At 40.5% G+C, this 22192-nt stretch overlaps 1 protein-coding gene across 1 annotated transcript in view; it reads right to left on the bottom strand.

Annotated features, from left to right (window-relative positions):
* ptprn2 (protein tyrosine phosphatase receptor type N2) overlaps positions 1-22192 on the bottom strand; it is a 121021-nt gene that overhangs the window by 33115 nt on the left and 65714 nt on the right. Inside the window, exon 11 of the mRNA XM_054623054.1 lies at positions 16226-16290. Coding sequence (XP_054479029.1) covers positions 16226-16290 — 65 coding nt within the window. The remainder of the gene's footprint in view (positions 1-16225; positions 16291-22192) is intronic.

The following is a 22192-nucleotide window of genomic DNA, read 5'->3' as shown; positions in this document are numbered from 1 at the left end:
TCTGTCTATTTGGATTCGAAGTACAGTTATGTAATTTTGGTATATTTTTTAGTGGGTACCCTGCAGTTGGATTTTACCTGCCATGCCATGAAATAGCACTTGAGAGAGATTTATTATAACAGGTGACACCTTGCTCTCCCATCTGAACTCCCTTTTATACATCACTCACTGTAAAGTGCAGAAACTTAACAGTGAGGTGAATGTCTTAAATGAGTTGTGTCTCTTCTGTGTGTGTGTGTGTGTGTGTGTGTGTGTGTGTGTGTGTGTGTGTGTGTGTGTGTGTGTGTGTGTGTGTGTGTGTGTGTGTGTGTGTGTGTGTGTGTGTGTGTGTGAGAGAGAGAGAAAAACTCCATATTTCCTAATGGATGATGTTCAAAGACACAAAAAGGTCCCATTTCTGGGTTTTACTTGAAACATTTGAATTGCTGGGTCTCATGCGCATCACTTGCTCAGAGAGGAACCATTCAAAGCCTGTGTGTGTGTCAGCCATGTCATTCTGGTATTTTCCCCAGATGGGCTTGTTCAAATAGGCCTCTTTCTTATGTGAATCCCAGCCCAGGCATTGCCCATGCCAAGTAGTTCAAAGCAGCAAACATCAAGGTAAATGCTATGCCTGTCATCTTGACTATATTTAAAGCAGAGGCAAACCCACACACATGCACAACAATGTGCACTTCAAAAAGACAGTGGAGTAGAAAATCACATCATATCTGTAAAGTGATAGAAAACGTTGTTGTAATCTACGAGGATGACAACAAAGCAGTACATATTTAGTGCTTATTTTAATCGCTTTACATGTACAAAGTGTACTAAAATGTAACTGTTGATTTATGGTATGTAGGTTAAACAAAGAACAGGTGGAATTGTACGGACTAATCTGTATCTGATGGTGGTCAGCAAAAGCCTTTTTCTGTTCAATTTCGGTTCAATTTACCGTTAGCTGAGTATCTCTTCCTAGCCTTTGACGTCCTCAAACCGGACATATGCGGTTTACTTCTTTAAATTGTAATCAATTGGTCCTTGATTTCAGACAGAAGTAGACAGAACTTCTCATTTCTAGTTGGCTGCTGTCAATTTAGAAGCTGAAATGTCAACTGTCCCCTAACAGAGGTTATCATCTGGAGCTATGAGTTAACATTAGCTAAAACGCTGTCTTCGGCTGACTTTTTTCCTTTTTTCCAGCTGACTCATTTTAAAACAAGAAGCCTGTAAAAGAGGTCCAAGACAAAGAAGTTAGCATCCTCTCAGGTTGACGATATATGTGTAAGAGATGGAAATAAAGGGAAAGAATTGTTCACACATTGCAGAGTAAAGATTGATAGTCTCAGTCAATGGGCTTTTTGTTAATTCATAACACATTTTTAAAAAATATCAGCCTTAATAATATAGATCCAAAACAAAAACGTCTGCTACTTCAGCACCACGGACAGCGCCATGGATTTATCAATACACGGTTAGGCTACTGATATTTCAGAGCCAAGGTTGGGGCCATAGATTCAAACTTGCACGAACCTCGGTCAGATAAAGGATCAATAAATGGGGCAGATTTAACTAAACAACCCCTCTGAACATGCACTCCAGTAACCCCCACAAAATAAGAAAACGTTAATTAATGGTGTATTTAAAGGCCTACTGTGTATAGTAAGCTAGTCAGCGTGATATGCGATTACAGTTTAGGGAAGAAAAACACATTCCTTATGATTTTGCTTGTTTTTGGAAAGGTTAAAAAAGAGACCACCCTCCAACCTCTTTAAATGCAGAGCATTGCTCTTATTACGCCCCGATGCACACTGCAACATTTGGAGAAATCCAGAGCTTGGCCTCCTGTGAATAGTTACGGTTCCTAAGCTATGGGAGACGGCTAACAAGCTTAGCAAACAATCATTTAAATAAAACTTGTAATAAAAGGCCCTTTAAGGCTCAGTTGCAAATTACACACGGAAAAGCTCATTTGAGTGGTTATTTAAAAAGAAGAGTAGCTTAATATAAAAGCTCTGATCTTCCCTTTCAAAAGGCTCTTTTCACAGCAGCCATTTTGACATGTTATTACAGTCCAAACACAGGTGTAATTAAAAAAAATAATTATGGCCCTGTTCCATTTAGGTGGACCAGGGCCCTGGTGTTGTGCATGCTGGCTCACTGGAATGGCTGTGACACACCAAACAGAGTGGGGCCATAATTAAATTGATCAATTACACCTGTGTTTTCCCTGCTATGATACGTCAAAATGGCTGCTGTGAAAATAGGCCTATACTGGTTTTGTTCATTCCAAACGAGACCAAGCTGTCAACTATATTTGTGAAAGTGGAGTTGATTTACTGATCTATTTTTTTTCTTCTTAATTTGTTTAAGAAGGAGCCTTAACTCCCAACTGGTTTTAGCTGACAGCAATGATTCTTTCTACCTGCAGCTGTGTTGACAATAGCAATATGTCTGACAAGGATAATGTTCATGTTTGCTCACGTGCCAGCCAAAATTAATTAAACCAAGTTAGCGAAGGGTGCTCACACCTAAATAGTAAAGCAAAATCAACTCAGTATCAGTACAGATGTTTGCACTGTGATTCGAGACGGAGCAAATCACACTCAGATTTGCAGTCATCACAAAGAGAAGGATCATTTTCGAGATGTAATTAGTTTTTGATGAGGGTTATTAGGATCCTGTAGGTGAAAAGTCGTTAAACACCAAATAAAATGGTCAGGTTCAGAATGTGAATGAGTTTGCTATAACACAACCCAATAACGACAGATAATTGAAGGTAATACTTCATTATTTTGTGTGAAAAGATAAAAGAAGAACCGCCAATAAAAATCTCATCCGACTCGTCCACAGTCAGAAGCAGCGGGGAAAACACCGAGGTTTTAATTGTTTTGTTTGAATAGAATCCACACTACTTTTAGACTATTATGTTCTCGGCTGGCTTTTTTTTTTTATCTTGGGGAGAGATAAAACTGCAATTAATTTTGAAAGGACGGAAAACAGTTGAGACAATACATCAAGTCACACATGAGTGTGACAGGCAGGGATATGTGGGCTGCCGCGGAATAACAGAGGTAGTCAAAGGTAGCATTCATAATTGAAACCCGAGTCACAAGAGACTTAGTGGGCTGGTCGACTCTGATACTGAGACTGACAGTAAAGGGACAAAGAGAAGTGTTCAGAGGACAGTGCAGAGTGACTTCAGGGGTTCAATAGGATGAGTCCTCTCCACACCTGGGTCCACATAACCTCTGAAAAACCCTCTGAAACGCAGTATTTCTCTGTGGCTGTTTGAACGTATATTTAGCACAGTGGTGGTGAATATGATTGTCCAAGGAGATAAAATTCCACCAGCAATCAAAAAAAAAAAAAAAAAAAAAAAAAAAAAAGTCCAGACAGGACTCACCTGATTTAGTCCAGGTTGGATTGCAGGTGCGCAATTTGAACCTCAAACTGTCCTTGTGCTAAATGTAAAGGTGTGCATCTGTGGTCCATCAGGACTGCTAAGATATAATGCTGAAAATATAAACTTGACAGGAGCTCACACTCTAGATGGCCCTCCATTTGTGTCCACACTAAGGTCAGAAGTGTACTTTAAATGAATCAAATTTGACATGCTCTCAAGGGCTGTTGAACCACCGTTGAAGATGGCGTCCCCAGCAAATGCCAGCACACTCTATCAGACCCCTGGTTTGTTTAATGGTGCCCATGACAGATACAGGAACTCGCAATTCATTACAGGAGCAGACACAACCTACTCGAAACAACTGGAAACTAGAGGACTGAAGAACACAACCAATGGTTAGTTACTGTGGAGGGTTTAAGGATAAATGGCCAACTGGGTTTGCCCATTTTGTCTGGAGTACACAGCCACCTTATAACACAATTTGTATTTAAATAACAGCTTAAAGACGCCATCTCAAGAGATTGCTAACTACTGATTCTGGTGAAGACTAAATGAAAACGATATACTTTTCTGCATTAACTCTATTGGACGACCAACGCCACGTGCCACCAACTGTACCTTGACGTTGCTGGTCTTGCGGCATGTTGCTGCCGCCTGCCCGAGCATACGCCCCGACGATCAGCCCCAGCTTGTGTAAGTGAAGATATACATGTAGAACCACAGGAGGCAGCGCGTGATGGGCTAAGGGTCGCATCCCTGTAAATGCACACAGAGCCACAGCCTCATAAATTCTCATCAGTGTCTCCATTAAACATTTTTCCCCTGCTATCACCATGACAACACCGGCCCAGCGTGCGCCTGTGGGGAGAGGCGTGTGTGCCTGTGTAACCCGGGGGGTTACTTAGGGGTAACTTGGCACAGACGCCACAACACCCCATATACCTCGCCTCCAGACGCACTCTTACTGGAGGGGGGGGGCTAGCAGAATGGCAGGCGGCCAGGAAAGGCTAGATCTGTTCCACGGCCATCTCACTTGACTGGCACTGGCTGTGTCTGGACTGGAGGCAAGCGCTCTGATTTCTCTCTTTAATTACTGCAAATCGGAGGAGCCACGGCCCATGCTAATGAAGCCACACCAATCAGCTGGGGGGGAGAGTCAGGGGGCCTCACGCCGCAAAACAATCCTCTGCACGAACAGAGCTGACACTCTGCATGGCCGGCGCTGCAGCCTCACTGCGAGTCTCGCTGTCTGTCCGTCTGTCTCGGAGCTCCAGCAGATTTTAAGAGTAGTCTGCCCCAAGCCAAACAGAGGAGCGCCGCTCGTCGAAAGAAAACCTCTGTGAATCCCTAATGAGGCTGCTGCCACAGCTGTAGTTCCGTATCAGCCGCCTGTTTGCGTCTCACGTCTCCCATCGCTTCGCACCACAACCTCTGACAACAATACAAAGTACGGCTGATCAGAAATTCTGAAGGCAGAATAAATTATGATTTATGTCAAGATTTTGATTGCTCTGTAACATAATAATACATAGACGGCTCATTATTGTAAATGCATATAATCAATCTAGCCTATTTTCACCCACAAACATAATTACATGGCTTTTTGTGAGGCTGTGATGATGTCTCTCTTTTTTCCCTCCTTCTCCAAAGTGAATAATGTAATAATAGGTGATTGACATGTGATTGCATGTGTTCATGGACCTGGATCCGCAAGATCCTTTTGGCATTTGTTGTTTCAAACAATGAAATGTAATTCCTTCTATTAGTTCTTTATGTTGATGAAGCTATGAATGGCACATTTCATCTGTTCTTATTCCTCAAATTTATTCAGATGAAGTCTCAAAGTGGGAGATGTTTAGTTTGTTGAGTCATTTGTCCATTTTCTAGATAAAATGTGCATAAATATGTCAGTTTTAGTCATTACTGCTTGACATACTGTTGTTGTGTATGTTTTTAAGCTGCAGACATGTAACTGTGCTCTGGTTTAAAGAAAGATTCAGGCTTTGTGTCCTTGTAGCAGCTTCTGTTTATGAACAGGTTATCCTATTTTTATACAGAGATCCACCTGCAATCCGTCAGGTGTTAGCTGCATCTGTGCATTTGCCGCCAACATGCGACATGATGAGCATGTTTGTGAATGTGAATAGACATGTGGGCAGCCATGTACACACAGATATGACTGGGATACGTAAAGCAAAAATCCCTTCACAGCAGGATGCTTCTCCAGTTCACAGCACACTATGAGATGTTTGATCTTTGATGCTTTTTACCTTCACATGCAAGCCACATTTGCAATGATTGCATCAAATATTAGGATGAAAGACAACACATAGTGCAGCACACACATTAAAGAAATGTCTTCACTTCATGGCTTTAGGGCCTAATTAGTCTCAGTTATTGATGGATATTAGAAAAAATTGAATGGCAAGTACAGAACAAGGTAAATAAAAATCATAGTTTCAATTTGTGCAAGTTTCTGCAATAGTTTTTCTTTAATTTAATATATTTTGCTTTCCAGAGAGAACTATGTATCTCCAAATTTGGTTGATCTTACCTGAAGGATTAAAAGAAAAGGCTGTTTGTCATAAAACTTTGACATTTTGGAGATGGATTGTTTTAACAGTAGTGAAATGGGTATATGATTATGTATATGTATAAAATACATTAATATATAAAACGTATACACATTGTTATACTTTTCTTTTCTGTTAAAACACTTCTTTGGAGAAAAATACAACATGATGGGATCTGATATGTGAGTAGCTGTTTCAACTGAAATCTTATAGCTATGTGTTGTTTTAACATGTATAATATACAGAAAATTTGTCATTTGAATATTCACTTTCATATCCAAATATTGCCGAGCCATCACATCAGAGTATTTTAAAGCACTGAACACAACCAGTAGATGCTGTAAAGCCACTTAGAAGCAGAGTGGTCCAGTTTCATTACATGCTTTATCGCCACAAATGGAAAATATCCATACACCCTCCCAAGTCAAGGTCATCATGTAAAAGACCATAACAGCTTATCAAGCAATTTAGTTGACCTTGCCATGCAGAAAGTAACTAGCAGTTACAGCAGGACTCTCAATTACAGTCAATTAAAGTCAATAAAAGATGATATGACAGTTGATTATATTTAATTTGCTGAGCACAATGTGGTTTCCATATGTTGTGCTCACTGAGCAATAATTAATCTGCTTCATATCAAACACAAACTCAAAATGTAGTGTTTGCTAAAAAGACAGCTATGACTGATTTATACATCAAGATGAATAGAGGACTACAATATACTTAAATGTGTCCTTTTATTGAGTATCACACTTAATAACAAAGATAATAGTTTAGTGCTTAGGATCGCTATTTACAACCGGACCTGCACTATAAGATTGTAATTTTAGGAAATACTCGATTTCAGCAGCAAAATCTGCCTTACAGTCCTCTCTACTCAACTCCAAACTTCCTCAAAATATTACCGCATTTCCAATAACTAAACACGACAGATACTGCTTTTTTGCGATGCTAAAAAGATCACCATGGGCCACCGTTTAGCCTGCAGCAACTGCTTTTCCTGCTGCCGTCAATGCGAAGGTGCCAGATGTGCTAGGCAAGTAGCCGCATGATAAATGGCAGAAGGTGAGAGCTCTGCGGCCGGGACCGGGAGCACCCTGCCCCTGCATCCCGCTGCCAGTCCCTTGGCATGCAGCTTGTCAGGCCAAATGGCAGCCACATCCCCCTTCAACGCTGACATTTAAAACCTGTGCCACGCTATCCAGCTGTGGACACCGCAGGTCCCCCACCCCTACCCTCGGCCCCCTACCAGCCCTCAACCCCGCTGCTGCTGCTGCCAGACGCCATTTGACGAATTTACCATAAACAAGCCTTTTGTTCAAACAAGTGTGGCGTTGTTTACAATAAAAGTGCAGGATGATGTCATACCTGTAGATCTTAGTTACATTATGCTTTAAAAAGGGCACAGATTACAGGAATTTATCAATAATCGGCAAAAGCAGGCATATTGTACGAGTCAAACACGTCTCGACCCAAGAATCACAGATAGGGTCATAATCTCAGCCATTGTTAACCATAAACTAAACCTGGAATATATCAGAGTTAGCAGCTAATGTTAGCGGCTCTGTATTATTATATTGATAGTGCCAGGACTAACTAGTGCAAAACTGCAACACAAGAACAATGCTGTTTCTTTATTTCTATGTCTTCCACATGGATCATATAGTGATGATGCTATGTTTAGCATTGGAAGATGGATCTTTAGCCTCAGTCTGTTAGCATATGTAGCAATCAAGTACATATTGATGAGGTTTTTGGCTATGCTAAATTATCTGGTTGCCTACAGCTGACAAAAATCATACCGGCTACAAATGAGACACTTGCATTTGTCCATCTGGACATTGTTTAAAAAAATGACTACATTTTCAGTGGTAAATTTGCCATCATCAACATTGCAAACTGCATGTGCAATTCAAGATGTGCATTGCTACAACAATCTACAGTTGTAGCAACAGTAACGAAGGCCAAGGGGTTCAGTTAACAGACTTTTTGTCTAGACACTCCTGCAATACTTAGAGCAAATGCTAAAAATAGCCACTAAAAAGATCAGGAACAAACCAAATAATTCATTATTGCATTATTGTGTGCACATTTGGATCAAAACATTATTTTGAAAAGAACAATGAACGCAAGATGTCCAACTCCGGAATAGAAGTTTCTTTAAGGGACCCAACTGATATATTTTCAACCATTTTATAGGCTTAATTTACATGTTGTATTGCTATAAAACTGCAGTCAGATCCAGTAGCAGTCTACCAAGTACTAGCCAGCTAGAATTTAACAGCAGCACAGAAATCACAAGCTGTCCTACACCAGGGAGAGTTGAGTTCAATGAACACCACATAGGGAATTTACTGAGGCAAAGACGGAGAGAAGCAGTGTGGTGTCCAGTCCATCTCTGGCTGCAGTCGTGAGTGTCATTACTTCTTAAAATATGCCAAGCGGGTCAACCTGCACCCTCAAGGAAGTCATTGGAGCTGTTAAGTCTGCTTCGAGGAAGTATCAAATAGTTGAATTTTGCTTAATTACCCCAATAACCTACAGTGGGAATAATCGACGTGGCAGGTCCAGAGTCCTATGTACAGTGTAAATCTGAGGGGAATACTTAATCACACTTTTATATCGTTCCAATCAGACAAATACTGTGTATGTGTATATATATATATCAATAGGCTTAAACCCCAGGTAAATTCTGCTCTGAATGTCAGCATTAATTACTGTTTCTCTAACTTTTCTTTCTATCCACCAGTAGATCGAATGATATGGCGAAAGCACAGCACAGCTACTACGTACGACTGAAACAGATACAGCAATTTTTTTCTTAACGATCTAAACCATCAAAAGTAAACATCAAGTTTAAGAACCACCGTTTTCTACTGATATGAAGGCACAAATCCACTGTACGAGAATTTAAATTTTAAAATGTCTGCAGTGACAGCAGCCACAGCTACCAAAATACAAAGCAGCTACAGAACAGGACATGTTGCATTATAAAAACAGATCACTACTCCAGATGAAAAAAATCCCTCATCTCATGCTTAGGGCTGGGTATCGGACTTCAATCCCTTCAAGGTATTGACCGACATATCACTGTACCAAGTAGTATCGAAACTCCTCCTTCGATTTAATGCAAGTGTGATCTGCCCACCAGCAGCTACAACCCATACAGTTGGCAGTTCAGCGTGTTGGGATGCCACCAAAACATTCAAAAGTAAGGCTTTATATATATACACATGCAAATAAATGTGGAGGTGACATTTTATTGTGGATGCTGGATCCTACCGTCAGTATTTAGTCATAATTCTGGTCCCAGCTTCTAAAATGCGAGAATTTACTGGTTTTCATGGTCATATATAATAGTAAACAGAATATTGTTTGATTTGTTTTGCTGTTGGTTGAATAAAACAAGTAGTACTTCACTATTTTGTGACCTTTAAAGACAAAACGATAAAGCAAACAATTGCGACAATGACTGTTAATATAACTAGTAAAAATAATTGTCAGTGTCATCCGTACTCCATACAGAAATAAGCAAGGCCTTGAACCGTAGACCTTATAGTTTTAAAGAAACTGTGAACCACGGAAGTACTGCACAACTCTGAGTTTTTGTGAGAAATGCAGGCAATCACTGACTGGAAAATAATTCATGTTTAAAGCACCGATTGCAGACTGATGATTCATAACAGTGTAAGAATTTTCATCAGTGGATTTTGCTTTAATTTCATCTAAACCGCCATAACACCTCCAAGGCCACCTTGGCCTTGAGTTGTATCTTACTTCCTGTAAGTCGCTTTGGATAAAAGCGTCTGCTAAATGACTGTAATGTAATGTAATGTAATATCTTATTTTATTCCTGAAAAAAGGATTGAAGAATTGCCCTTCAACATGCTGAGTAAAAACACCACAGTCGACTTTACACAGAAACTGTACCTCACTTTAACAAAGGCAGCAGAACATAAAAGAAGCAAAAGGTAAGAGAGTAAACACTTTACATTCTGACACTCATTAAAAACAGACAAGTTCACCCTTACCCGGGGGAAAGCACACGTCACGATATATAGAGAGGCAAATACCAAACTGCATGGCACGGTATCAAAGGCATTTCTGCAGTCCAAAGGTCAGGTGATGGTAAAAGGTTGCTGAGAAACGGAGCTGCTGGACGATCTTTCATCAGTGGGAGGCAGCTGGAGTCTCCAAAGAGGCAGTGTTACTCAGGGCTGCAGGCACAGTGGGGCTGCTCCAATATGACATTTCACATCCAGATCTGCCACAGTAATGGCATTTTAGCCACTTTTAAAACAGCCAGATTGGCCTTCCTGCACTGTTGAAAATTTTATAGGTGGCAATTTTTTTCATTGTTTGGGTTTATTGCAGTGTCTGAAGGAGATGGGAGAGGTTGTCAATGTGGAAAAAGGCAATTGAGGGCCAACGTGGAATTGATTTGCTGAAACGTACACACACATACAGTACACATTTAAGTACTATACAACACAACGACGGGTGGAATAATACACCCTGCAGTGCAACCAAGCCACTGTCATTTCCTCTGAGGGGCCAAACTCACACTTAAATGAGAATAAGAGATCTCGAAAAAAATTAACATAAAAATGTATTTTTCTCATCTTGTGATTCTTAAAAAAATGCAGCTTTTAAAAGCAGCAAGGGGAAACATGTTTTGAAGTAAAGCATATATCCATGCCGTTACAAGATCAATTTGTACAACAATTATTTATTTATTTCAGTCTGTGTATCCGTCTCTTCTCTGTGGTTGGAAATGGTCAGTGTGGTTTTCCTTTGAAGTCCCCTCTGAAGTGATTTGTCCCATTCGCTCGGAGGAATTGCATTTGCTGATTGTTGCACATGGTATTTGTTGTTAAGTGGTATATGCTACAATATTCAGGGGTTGTTAGATTAAAGGAAAGCAAAATGCACTGATATTTCCTGACAACCATGTGCATTGTATAAAAAAAATTGCAAATAAATATTCATGGGAAAAGTTTTCCATCAAAACAAAATGCAAACTTAATGTGATCATCTCTGAGCCAGAAGTTATTGGATCGTATTGAGTGCATTAACGGTGACTGTTCAAATGTGTTCTTTGTTGCTGAAGTTACTATTGTATTGTAATTTAACATAAAAATGACATGTAATGATCAGGTAGAGGCACAATCAATCGAGGGTGTATTATATTAAATGTACATGTATAATAGGAGCAGGGAGAAACAACAAGTTTTAAACAAGACTTTGCCGCCATGCTTGTTGTTCTGTGAGGCTTATACATGCTAACTTTAGTGTCCCAACATGCTAGCAATGACAATGCTAACATGCCTGTGATTAGAAGGTACAGTATTATGTATTATGTACCATGTTCACCATGTTAGCTTTGTGTGTTTTGCATGCTAACATTTGCTAATTGGCTAAAAGTACAGTTGAGTGTTATTCATGAGTTTTGCTGGTATTTGGTCATAAACCAAAGAACTGACTTCTTACTTGAGGAAAAGATGGAAAGCGGAAAAGTAAAGCGTTCAGCAACCAAAGCTGCTAGGTAAATTGTCTGGCCACAAAATTTGTACCAAAACGTGTGCCAATCCATCCTGTAAATGTTGAGCTATTTCTCAGAGAGTTGCACTGACATTGCCATTACTAGAAGTATGACGCTGACAAAAAATAAATACTAGAGTTATGTCTATATTCATACAAACTGCACTGCAGAACAGAAAGAAGCACCATCACTATCAAAACCAATGAAACTCCAGGTCTTATTCAAATAAAAAACCTCATCATGTACGTAGATGGTTTATAGATAAATAATCGTTCATAATAAGATGTAAACATTCTTACTGTAGTCTACGATAATACTTAAAACCTGATGCACTGTAGTTTTCTTTTTTTGAGGAAGCCTGTCAGAACATCGTCAAACAGATGTGCCCTTGCATTAATTATGGAGCAGGATATTGGAAAGAAAGCCTTCAAATCCATAGTGAGCGGCCAGAACTTCATGTGACCTTTTCTCTGAGATGAGTTTTGCCCCAGCGCCTCTGCTCTAAGTTCTTTGATTAGAAATATAACGTGAGCTTTTGACCAGCATGAAATGCATCCATTGCTTTTATGTAGCTAGAATAAAAAATAAAATGGAAAACCAGTGACTAACTGTAGGTACACATTTACAGTCAGACATGTAAAAAAAACCGCACACTTAAGCCCTATAAATGTCAATTATAGTATGCATTGAGGACAATAATGTACACATTTACTGTACATTTGTTCATGCATACACACAAACAACACACACATGAACAGTGCAGACTCCCTGCCTGCCATATATGATTTACATTTAGTGGTTGAATAATCAGTTGACATGCAGCTCAGGGAATTCGATGCTTAATGAGGGCCTCTTCACATAAGCAGTTTGCCGGAGTTATCTTGAACATGAGACCGCTGTCAAAATGTCAATGAATCTTAATTTAACTACCAATTTTATCACACAGGGACCATCTCATGCAGGCAGGCCGAATGGAGAAATGAGTGCATCCAAATCGCAGTGGGAAGGGATTCTGGGAATACGTTACAGTTGGTTCTTTACAGATGTGCAAATTTTTACAGGCTTCACACACATTTTTACCAATTAATTTTCAAAACTTTTCCATTTACCCCATTCCCATGACTATATTTGAGTATTTTAAAATAGGTATGCCTTTATAGCCTTTATAATTCGCAATAATATGACTCTTAAACCATTGTGCTATGCCTTAAGCAAGGCATTGTAGTAAAAATGTAGCATGGAATGGAATGCCTTTGGGTGCGTTCGTAAATAGCCACTACTGGAGCGTTCATAAATTCGTTAGTGCTGTTGGAATATACCATTCGGTTATTCAGAGCACCACACTCTGTCTGAGTGACAGAGCGTACTCTGGGGACTCTGTCTGAGGAGATGGAGCAGCAAAGCGCCAAGCTTAGTGACTGAAACGGCAAGGACCGTCCTAGCAAAGTGCAACAATGTTCGTTAATTCATATAGAATGCTCTATTTCTTCTAACAACAGCGCTCTCATTTTAGCACCCTACGTGTCTTCACATACAGTAGGAAACAGTTAGCCTTGGGCATAAACGTAGGAATAATGCTACTAATGCTACTAATAACTCATCACTTGAGCTGTTAGCAGTGGTTGAGCGGCAGTTAAAGTTGTCTCACAGATATACCGATGCTTGCTAGCTGGTAAAAGCAATGATATAATATGTAATACATAATATGCGCCTGCAGTCTGTTGAGCTGCCTTTTGGTTTTCTTGTTTTTTTTTCTTTTATCATGGCTAACCAGAGCCACTGCCCCCATGTAGACAACGTCAAATGTATTGGTGCAAACGCTACTAGGTTACGTCTGCCTCTCTCTTGAGCTACGTATCTTATTATTGCTGTTCCTAAGCCATACATTGTTAAACACGATTGAAATTGATAAGCAAACTGTTAGTGTTTTCTAACATTTCTCTCTATTTACTTATGTCCTCAGCTTCTGCATGGGTGGAGTTCTGTCATCTCAGCTGTCATATCTGTTATAAACTTTCTATTTTTTTAACATTTCATTTTTAATCCAGAGGAAAGTCTCTCATCACTTATATTAATGTGAATCTTTATTAGTAGATAATTAAGACCTTGATTAGGGCAATATTAGCAAAGAGATACATTTTTCAGCGCGCGGGAAGCGATTTCAAACCTATGTGGATTGTAGAATACCCTGTGTCTTTTACTGACTAACCATGCCCCCTCCCTTTCAAAAACATCATTCTGAGCCTCCCTTTTATTCCCTCTCCACGCTCCCCGCTTGCACCATCCATGCTGTGTCTATGACTGCCAGCGAAAGCAACCCTTTTGCCTAATGCCTAGTCGTTGTCTCCAGCATGGGGGGGTCGACTCACCGACCCCCCTTTTCCTCTCTCCTGCGAGGAGGCGGTGAGGGATGCACAGTCAGAGTGCTTTGTGTCTTTTACGAACGTTGCTAGTTGAGGAAAACAGCGTATGGTATGATCTGCCGGCTCTTATTTCCACACTTTGAGTACTGAGTGATAATAGCAATGGTACTTATATGTATTTACTTTATATATATATATGGTTTCAAAAAGAGGTCACACCAACCATGCATTTCTTTCCACTTCACTACGCTTTCCCCCGTCACAGTTTTTCACACCTTTACAGGAATCCCAAATTGCTGTGAGAGGACCTTCTTTGGGCTTTCAGGTTTCCATAAGAGTGCAGCTCCCACTTGGGAAACAGCTGTTAATAAGAACAATACTCTGAATATACACAGAACATGCCCAGTACGTGGATGCATTATTTAAGAGAAACAAAGTAGTCATTTTTCTGTTTTTCTTTTGGTCTCTTTGGGAAGCCGACTTCCCTGCGATCTATAATGAAGTAGATATTGCTCGGCCTATTGATTGATGTCTCCTTCCCCCCACTTTGACATTTGCTTATCCTCGTCCGCATCTACCGCTATTGACGTTCGCTCTATCTGGACATCTTCCTAAGCTGTTTTGTCATTTGTCACCTCTTGAATAAAAACGGAGGAGGGGGAGTTGTCAGTAATAAGACCTAATGATACCGAGCACATTGATGGTTTTATACAAGCTTGTGGAAAGAATACTGTCTGTGGAAAGCTTAGCACTGATGCTCCGCTTAATTCCCCGCTCTATACCTCTTATGGATCCACTGAGCAATTTTAGCCAGCATATTTCTATTATTGCCACTAATACGCAGGCTTAATAAGACCCATTCGGCAACCTCCAACATGCATTCACTCATAACTGTGGTCAATTTACTGCAAATTTACTAAAAGCAGGCTTTTGGTTTAACACCTTTTAAACTAATGTATTTGAAGAGCCCACTCCACAGGCTCTCCTGTCAAAAGCTACTATTTTCCCCAACTTATCCTCAACTCTCCACTTCTTGAATACAAACTGGTGAGATCACACACATCCACATTAGAGCTGTTGCTCATAAAACATCCTCTGAGGGAGTTTTCAGCGTTTATACTTTGCCAACTCTCTATTTGTAGTACAGTAAATGCCGTGCTTCCTTGACATGCATTTCTACAAACACAGTCTGGCGTGGATTTTCTCCCCATGAGGTGGAAGGCAGATTCTTCCTTTCCTCCCTCCCTCTTTCCCTCCATGCCTCCCTCACCCTGGCTCCTGCAGAGAGGCTATTATTGCAGCTAATTATCTACAAATAGGCACAATATGACAAACACAGCCCTGTACCAGTTCTGGCAAAGCGCAGGAATCAGTCTGAGTGGGAATAAAATAATGAAAAGGAGGCGAGGAGAGGCAGACAAAGAACAGGACAAAAGTCACAGAGAAGAAAAAAGAAAAAAAAATGTGAATCAGAGATAATTGAGAAGAACATGATAAAGACACAATGTGGAATATGATGAGAGAGAATGTGGTACTAAAAAAGATATAAGTGGGAGGCAGATGGGCGAAGAAAGGCAGCGACACCAAAGGGAGACAGCATAGAGGGCACTAACACGGGAAAATGATCTTGTCTATACAGTGTGTGACGGTTGTTGCCAATGGCAACCGTCCTGCGATGCACAGGCCACATCCATTTAGCTCCCAGCATGCCTCATGATCAGGGCAGCTCAGGGGTCTAAGGCTGTCTGTCTCATTTCCATAGAGAAACTCATTTACCAGGCGAACATTGAGGGCCAAGAGGCATCAATGGGCGCTTGATTAGATCCTTACCGCTGATATATATGAATATTTATCAGTGTTCAATGAAAACACATTTACTCTCCTTTCATCTGGATCATCCTGAGTGTCCTCATGCTCTCCTCTTAATTCTTTCCAATGAATATGTCACAGGAGCATCAGGGCTTCAGACAAAGTGACAGCACTCAGGATAATCTGGTTATTGTCGCTCTGCTGTGATGATCAACACTCACTTTATGTTTTTTACGAAATGCATCATGCTTTTGTCTTGTTGTGTTTTATTCGCCATGGTGACAACGGCTCTTAGAGACCTAAAGGAAATGAATACGGGGGAGGGGGGAGGTAATCAAAGCAATGCACTTAAAGGGACGTGTGTTTGGAATTCATTGCTGCTGCAGATTAGTGTTTGGCTGCACAACTGAAGCTGCAGGTGTGATCCGGATGCCAAGACAAGTTGGAATCACAGAGTTATTCCTGTCCCCATGCGCCCAAACACAGAGGACGCAGACAATCACAAGCACACCGAGCTGAACAACAGACATTATTTTTAGTGAGTACAACTTACATCACTAACTCCAGCCTCCACTATCTTCAGGCCCGTCTCCTTCTCCAGCTGCTGCTTCTGCTGGACTGCACGGGAGACAAAAAGCAGAGGAGGTGTTGAGTATGAGCAGTGGATGACAAAGTAGCAGATTTTTCAGTTCCTGAGGCGAAACAAGTGGTCAGTGAAAGTGAGAATGATGCAGTGGATGTAACAGCATGAGTCAGATGTCAAACTGGTCATAGAAAATGACCAGCCACCACACACACACACACACAAGGAGAAAACAATCTTCAGGGTATGACAGAAAGCAGTTCTCCCGCTGACAGGAGTCTGTTGTAGCCCTTGGAGGAATGATATGTCGTATGGGTATTGGGCCTAGCTAGCTGCTCTGTGAGGCTCACAGACTCATGCTGCTTCACACTACGAGCGACACAGCAACGACCTACAAGTCATTTTCAATGAAGGCTGGTGACATGAAGTTACAAATTGAAGCCCAAGACTTGTCAGCGGCACTGGTCTCAACTGTTTTTCTGCGCTCCTATGATGCAGTAAAACATCAACCAATCATATATTTGATTTCCTTCCGTTTAAAACAAATGCTGTTATCCAGGTCTCAGTGCTATTTAATGACAAAACTATATTTCAACGAGCGCTTGAGCAACACTTTCCAATAATGTAGCTGTCCACGCTTGGTCGTTTTGTGGCTTTTGTCGCTCTTAATGTGAACAGAGCTTTAGGCACAGAGGTGCCTCTCCGCTACATGTTATCATGCTCATAATGACAACGCTAACATGCTGATGGATAAGCTGGATTTATGGTTGACACAAGAGCTTAACGGGAGTAGGTGTGATTTATTGTTTATTGTCGGATTTCCCCCGCTGATATCTACCAATGCAACACTACATGGATGTATTGTACAAGATCAGGTCGTATCGTGCTTGAATTTTATTACACGCAATAACTGTGTTTACATTTACTTTGTGATACAAGATTTTGTGTGTTCGTTGTATCTACATTGTGGATTTGCAGTAAGTAGAAGGTTTGCTAGATGTGTGTTACTGAAAGGAGAAGATAACTGAGACTTCTTTGTAATGTCCAAGCTGACCAATCACAGTTTTTGCAATTTCCACATTCCCTTTCTGTAACAGCTGTTGCCCTGCAGTGTCGTAAATTCTTTTGAGGAGGTGTACGTCAGCTGTTGAGCAGCCTACGTAGTAACTGTATGGGTACACAGAAGAATAAATTAAGCTTTAGCAGGTATAATGTTTACCATGTTCACCATCTTAGTATTCTGTGTTAGCATGCTTACATTTACTAATCAGCACTAAACACAGAGTACTGCTGACAATAGTTTTGCAGCTATTTGTGCTGGAAAAATTTTAATTGCTACCTGATGGCGCTAGATAAAAAAATCAGGGATCACCAAAGTTATTGCAGTTCATCTTCAGAGGGACATGAATGTCTGAACTAAATTTCACAGCAATGTATCCAGCAGTTGTTGAGACATTTCTAACAAAACCTTATGGTTTTACAACTGGGAAAGTTCAGAGATCATCAAAATCATTAGGATTCATCCTCTGTAAACATGAATGTCTCTACAAAATTTCCTCACATTCTATCTAGTTTTTGAGATATTTAGTCTGGGCCAAATGGGTGGATAGACTTTCATTTCCATCCATAGAGCCATGTTTGAAAATACAAAATATTACCATTAAATTTACCATTAAAAACTGACCGTTTTCCTCACACACTTTGAGTCAGACCTGCTGAAGATTACCCGAAAGCAGATGAAGTGCTTGTACACACAATAACTTGAGCTCCTGCTTTTGTTCTTGCAGTAATTAATACACCACCCGAGTTTGATCCTCAGATCTATTGATCTAATCAAATATGGCATGCTATTTCCAAAGCTTTGTTCACGAAAAGATATTCTCATGCAAATTAAACCAAAGTGAGGAAATGTTAAATATCCATCGTTCAAGATCACACATTTCACCGACTCTTTTCCCCTCCTGTGCTCAACGCCCCTTCCTCACTTTGATGGAGACATTTATATTGAAAAACAAAAAATCAAAGGGGCCTTAATAGATTATGCCAAATTAGAGTGCAACGAAAAAATTGAGCATCATTTTAATTGAGTTTGTTAGCATGTGAATGTGGTTGGTAATGGGGTAAAAGGAAAAAAAAGTGAGAGTTAAAGAGAGGAAGAGAAAGAGAGCAGGTCCTTTAAATCCCATTTCCCCAGATGAAGGCTATGCAAATGACCCTGAAGAGCTGAACCCCACCTCACACTCCAAAATTCGGCAAGGGCCTGTTTAATTAGTATTTTAATCTATCCCAATGATTCCACTCTGTCCACGATGTATGCAGCATTCCATCTAATTAAGCACGCTACTTTTAGGATAATCATCCATCTCTCTCGCTCTTCCTCTCTCCCCCCTTTTCTCTTTCTGGTTATTAAGGAGCCGGAAAACATTGATCATCCTATCATCTCATCAACATGGCAGCAGAGGGGACATCTTATATTTTAGGTGTCAGCCAGGGGTTTCTGAAGGATGGCTAAAAGGAGGATAAAGGAGGAGGCGAGAGAGCTGGAAAGGTCAAATATACATACACATTTAAATTAGAGTGCCACATAAAAGAAGACGACAAGAGGATAAAGAATAAAATCTTCTGCCCTTAGCGAGAGGAGGAAAGTCTTCAACTGACATGTCTCAACTCAATTTCATTTCGTGTCACCACCCCTGTATTTAGTCAGAGACATACTGTCTCTCCATAGATAGCTAAGGTACCTGCACAGTCCTGGTGCTATTTAGGAGGGGGTAATGAGCGAGGTAATTGGGCCCAGCTGGGCGAGGGCGTAGGTGGCGGGGCGAGGTGAAGCTGCGAAAAGGTCACACAACGTTTTTGGTCCTAATGAGGACCCCTCTGGGGCCGGAACACATCACGAGTCAAACTACGAAAGATTAGCCTGGAATCAACACACACATACGCGTCACAGCGGCCGCAGCTCAGGTTTTGACTGACAAGCTGACATTAACCGTCTTGCGGTGAAACCAAAGAAGCCTGAAGGTCAGTATTTACTTGTGAATCAAAGCTGAGGACTCTCCAATCAGCCTGAGGGAAAGGACAGTCCCACAACAACCACTTTAAATGTAAATATAACGTACTTGCCGGACTCATTACCTGGTAACTGGCTGCAGTGAAAGTCCAGCCAATGGATTGCTTGTTCCGTCACCGACTGTACGGATGACAGCCTACAGCATCTCTTTTTGGTCACCCCTCATATTAACCTCCCACCGGAGCCCACTCTCTCCCTCTTTTTCTCACAGACACTCAGAGATTTTTTGTAAGCTTCAAATTAGCCACCAAATACTCCTGACAGACTGTGGAAAAGAGATGTCAGGTCTCATTTCAGAGAGGCTCCTCCAGCCTTTTTAATAGGCATTGTCTGAATCTATCTAGTCTGACTTCTAATATCGAGATCCGATCCCCGCTGCTCATTTAATCTTTTTTGGTTTCCGAGTCATACCGAGCCATATGATCTGATGTTCAGCAGGAAGCCAAAGCACAGTAAAGCCGAAAAGGCATTTGTATTTAAATGTGCTCTATTTTCATGTGCTTTCAATTGAAATTACATACAAGTGCAACAGCTTTGTTGTGGATTATAAATTAGAGAGATGACCTGGAACTATTCAATAAGAATTCAGTTAAAGAGGTTGATTACTACTTAGTGAATGAATGTTTTGAAATGGCCTTCAGTGTTACATCATGTGTACAATACAAGCATGTTCAATTAAAAATAATATAATTAAAATGCCTTCTATAAGCAATCTTATAGTAATCACTCTGTAAGGGAAGGAGGCTGTTATAATTCCAAAATAAAGATTTTCATTAAATAAAAACTGTTTATTTTATCTTATTCATTGTTATAATTTTCCAGCCATAACACATTAACATTGTGTAAATACTCTCTATGGAGTAATGTTAGGAATCTGCCATTTACACACTGGATTCAGATTGTCTGCCTGCACACAAGAGAGGAACAGGAAACGATGCAGCAGCATGAAAATCCAGTAATTCTGTTTTTTTATTTGATCTCAATGATATCAGCGTCATTCTTATTTCACTTTGTCAGAGCTGTGCTGAATTAGTGCTAATGCAAACTGAACATTTTCTACTGCTGCTTCTTTCCACTGAACTAAGACCCGGGTGGCTTTTATTGTGAATAAAACACAGTGTATTTTTCTTTTAGTTTAGCGTTGACCAGGATCCCTCTACAAAACAAACGGCCATTTTTGTATTTTTGTCATTTTTTGTATTTTATGTTATTGATTATATTCAATCTTTCAAAGTGTGTAAGGGAACAAGATGGAGCAGCCAGAGTTAGCTGTTTGATTAAGAGTTCACCTCCAACTCCTCAGCAAAGTAACAAACTCTACTGTGGCCTGCTGTTGCATGAAATAATACGACTTCTTTATTAAAATAACCTGAGTTTGTTTGGCTGTGCTAGAAACATATACACCCGTTGCTCTTTAGTTTTCAAAGTAGCCGCTCAGGGAGTTTAATCAGCCATACTTATTGTTATCACCAATAACGACGGGTGTCTCCGAATCAACCAGGACTGATAAATAAAATAAGATGTTTAAAGTGGGTCCATTCACATGAAGTGCTGCTCTATAAATAGGACATTAATTACAAATGCATTAAATACCACTGAATGATTTCAGGTGGAACTGTGCCTGCCGCCAAGGAACATTTTTCATTTTTAAAATGACATTTGTGTTATCAAATATCAGAAGTGCACTGAAACTTCAGCCAGGTGAACAAGGAGAACTGAAGAATACTTCAAAAACTCATCAAGAACTTGTTGAAGAGGAAGGAAGAAGAGGATGAAAAGGCCATTTTAATCATCAATCTAAAGAATCATCCAAAACATCGTTGACTTTCCTTGACACGCGCACTAATGAATGAAAAAGCAAAAAAACACAAGCACACATTTAAGCTTGATTTTATGTGACCTTTAAATTGCTCTGTAGCATATGTGCTCAACACAAATTATTTTGTGGCGAGATGTAATTTGATTAAAATGTTGCTTTTCTCCGCCATATGCTGCAAACTGAAGCAATTGTGCCCTCCTCATCATAGATTCTAGTAGCAATTCAGAAATGATTATCATGAAGTCATCAGAGCTTAAAGTCATGAATATATATATTCATTTTTTCTGATACACGACAGGGTTATTATTGTTAGAAGCAATATAAATTCAGTATCGGGAGACAAATCACCGACTGTAAGCCGTGAGTATTTTGTATTTCACCACGGCAAAGCATCCAGCGCTGTCACATGATCGTAATGTTGCCTCTTTGGCCGAATGGGGTATATAGTTGACAAAATGCATATTTCACCACCCTCTGATTGATCTGTTAATATTGAATAACATCCACATCCATTCCATCTATCTCCCCCCCTCCCTTTCCTGCTCCTCAGGTCGTCTATTCACCACTTCCATCTCTCCATCCGTCACTCCAAGCAAACAAAATGAAAGTGTTTATTGCGGAGGAGGGCTGACGCTCACGCCTCTCCACAGCCGTTAGCCTTATCAGCAGGCAATCGCTCCGATATTAAAGCTGCCATTCCGCCCATCACTTTCCCCTTGCACATATGATGGCTGTCTCTACCTATCAGAGTGGAGAGAGGAGGAGGAGGAGGAGGACGAGGAGGGGGGAGAGAGGAAGAGGGAAAGAGAGGGAGATGCACCTGATCCCCCTGGCAGATAAGATGCACAGCAACCCATTTTCTCACTCAAAATCCTACATGGGAAACAAAAACAGTAATATCCCTTCATACTTCGGAGGAGGAAGAACCGCAGCGCTGACTTCCGAGCAGCAGGCCATTCATTACATGTATGATATATAACATGTATGTGACCTCTTTACATCAGACTTCCGCAAGCTGATGCTTATCAAAATGCAAATCAGCTCACAG

This window comes from Anoplopoma fimbria, chromosome 21 (assembly GCF_027596085.1).
Source record: "Anoplopoma fimbria isolate UVic2021 breed Golden Eagle Sablefish chromosome 21, Afim_UVic_2022, whole genome shotgun sequence".
NCBI lineage: Eukaryota > Metazoa > Chordata > Actinopteri > Perciformes > Anoplopomatidae > Anoplopoma > Anoplopoma fimbria.
This window is presented reverse-complemented; position numbering and strand designations above follow the sequence as displayed.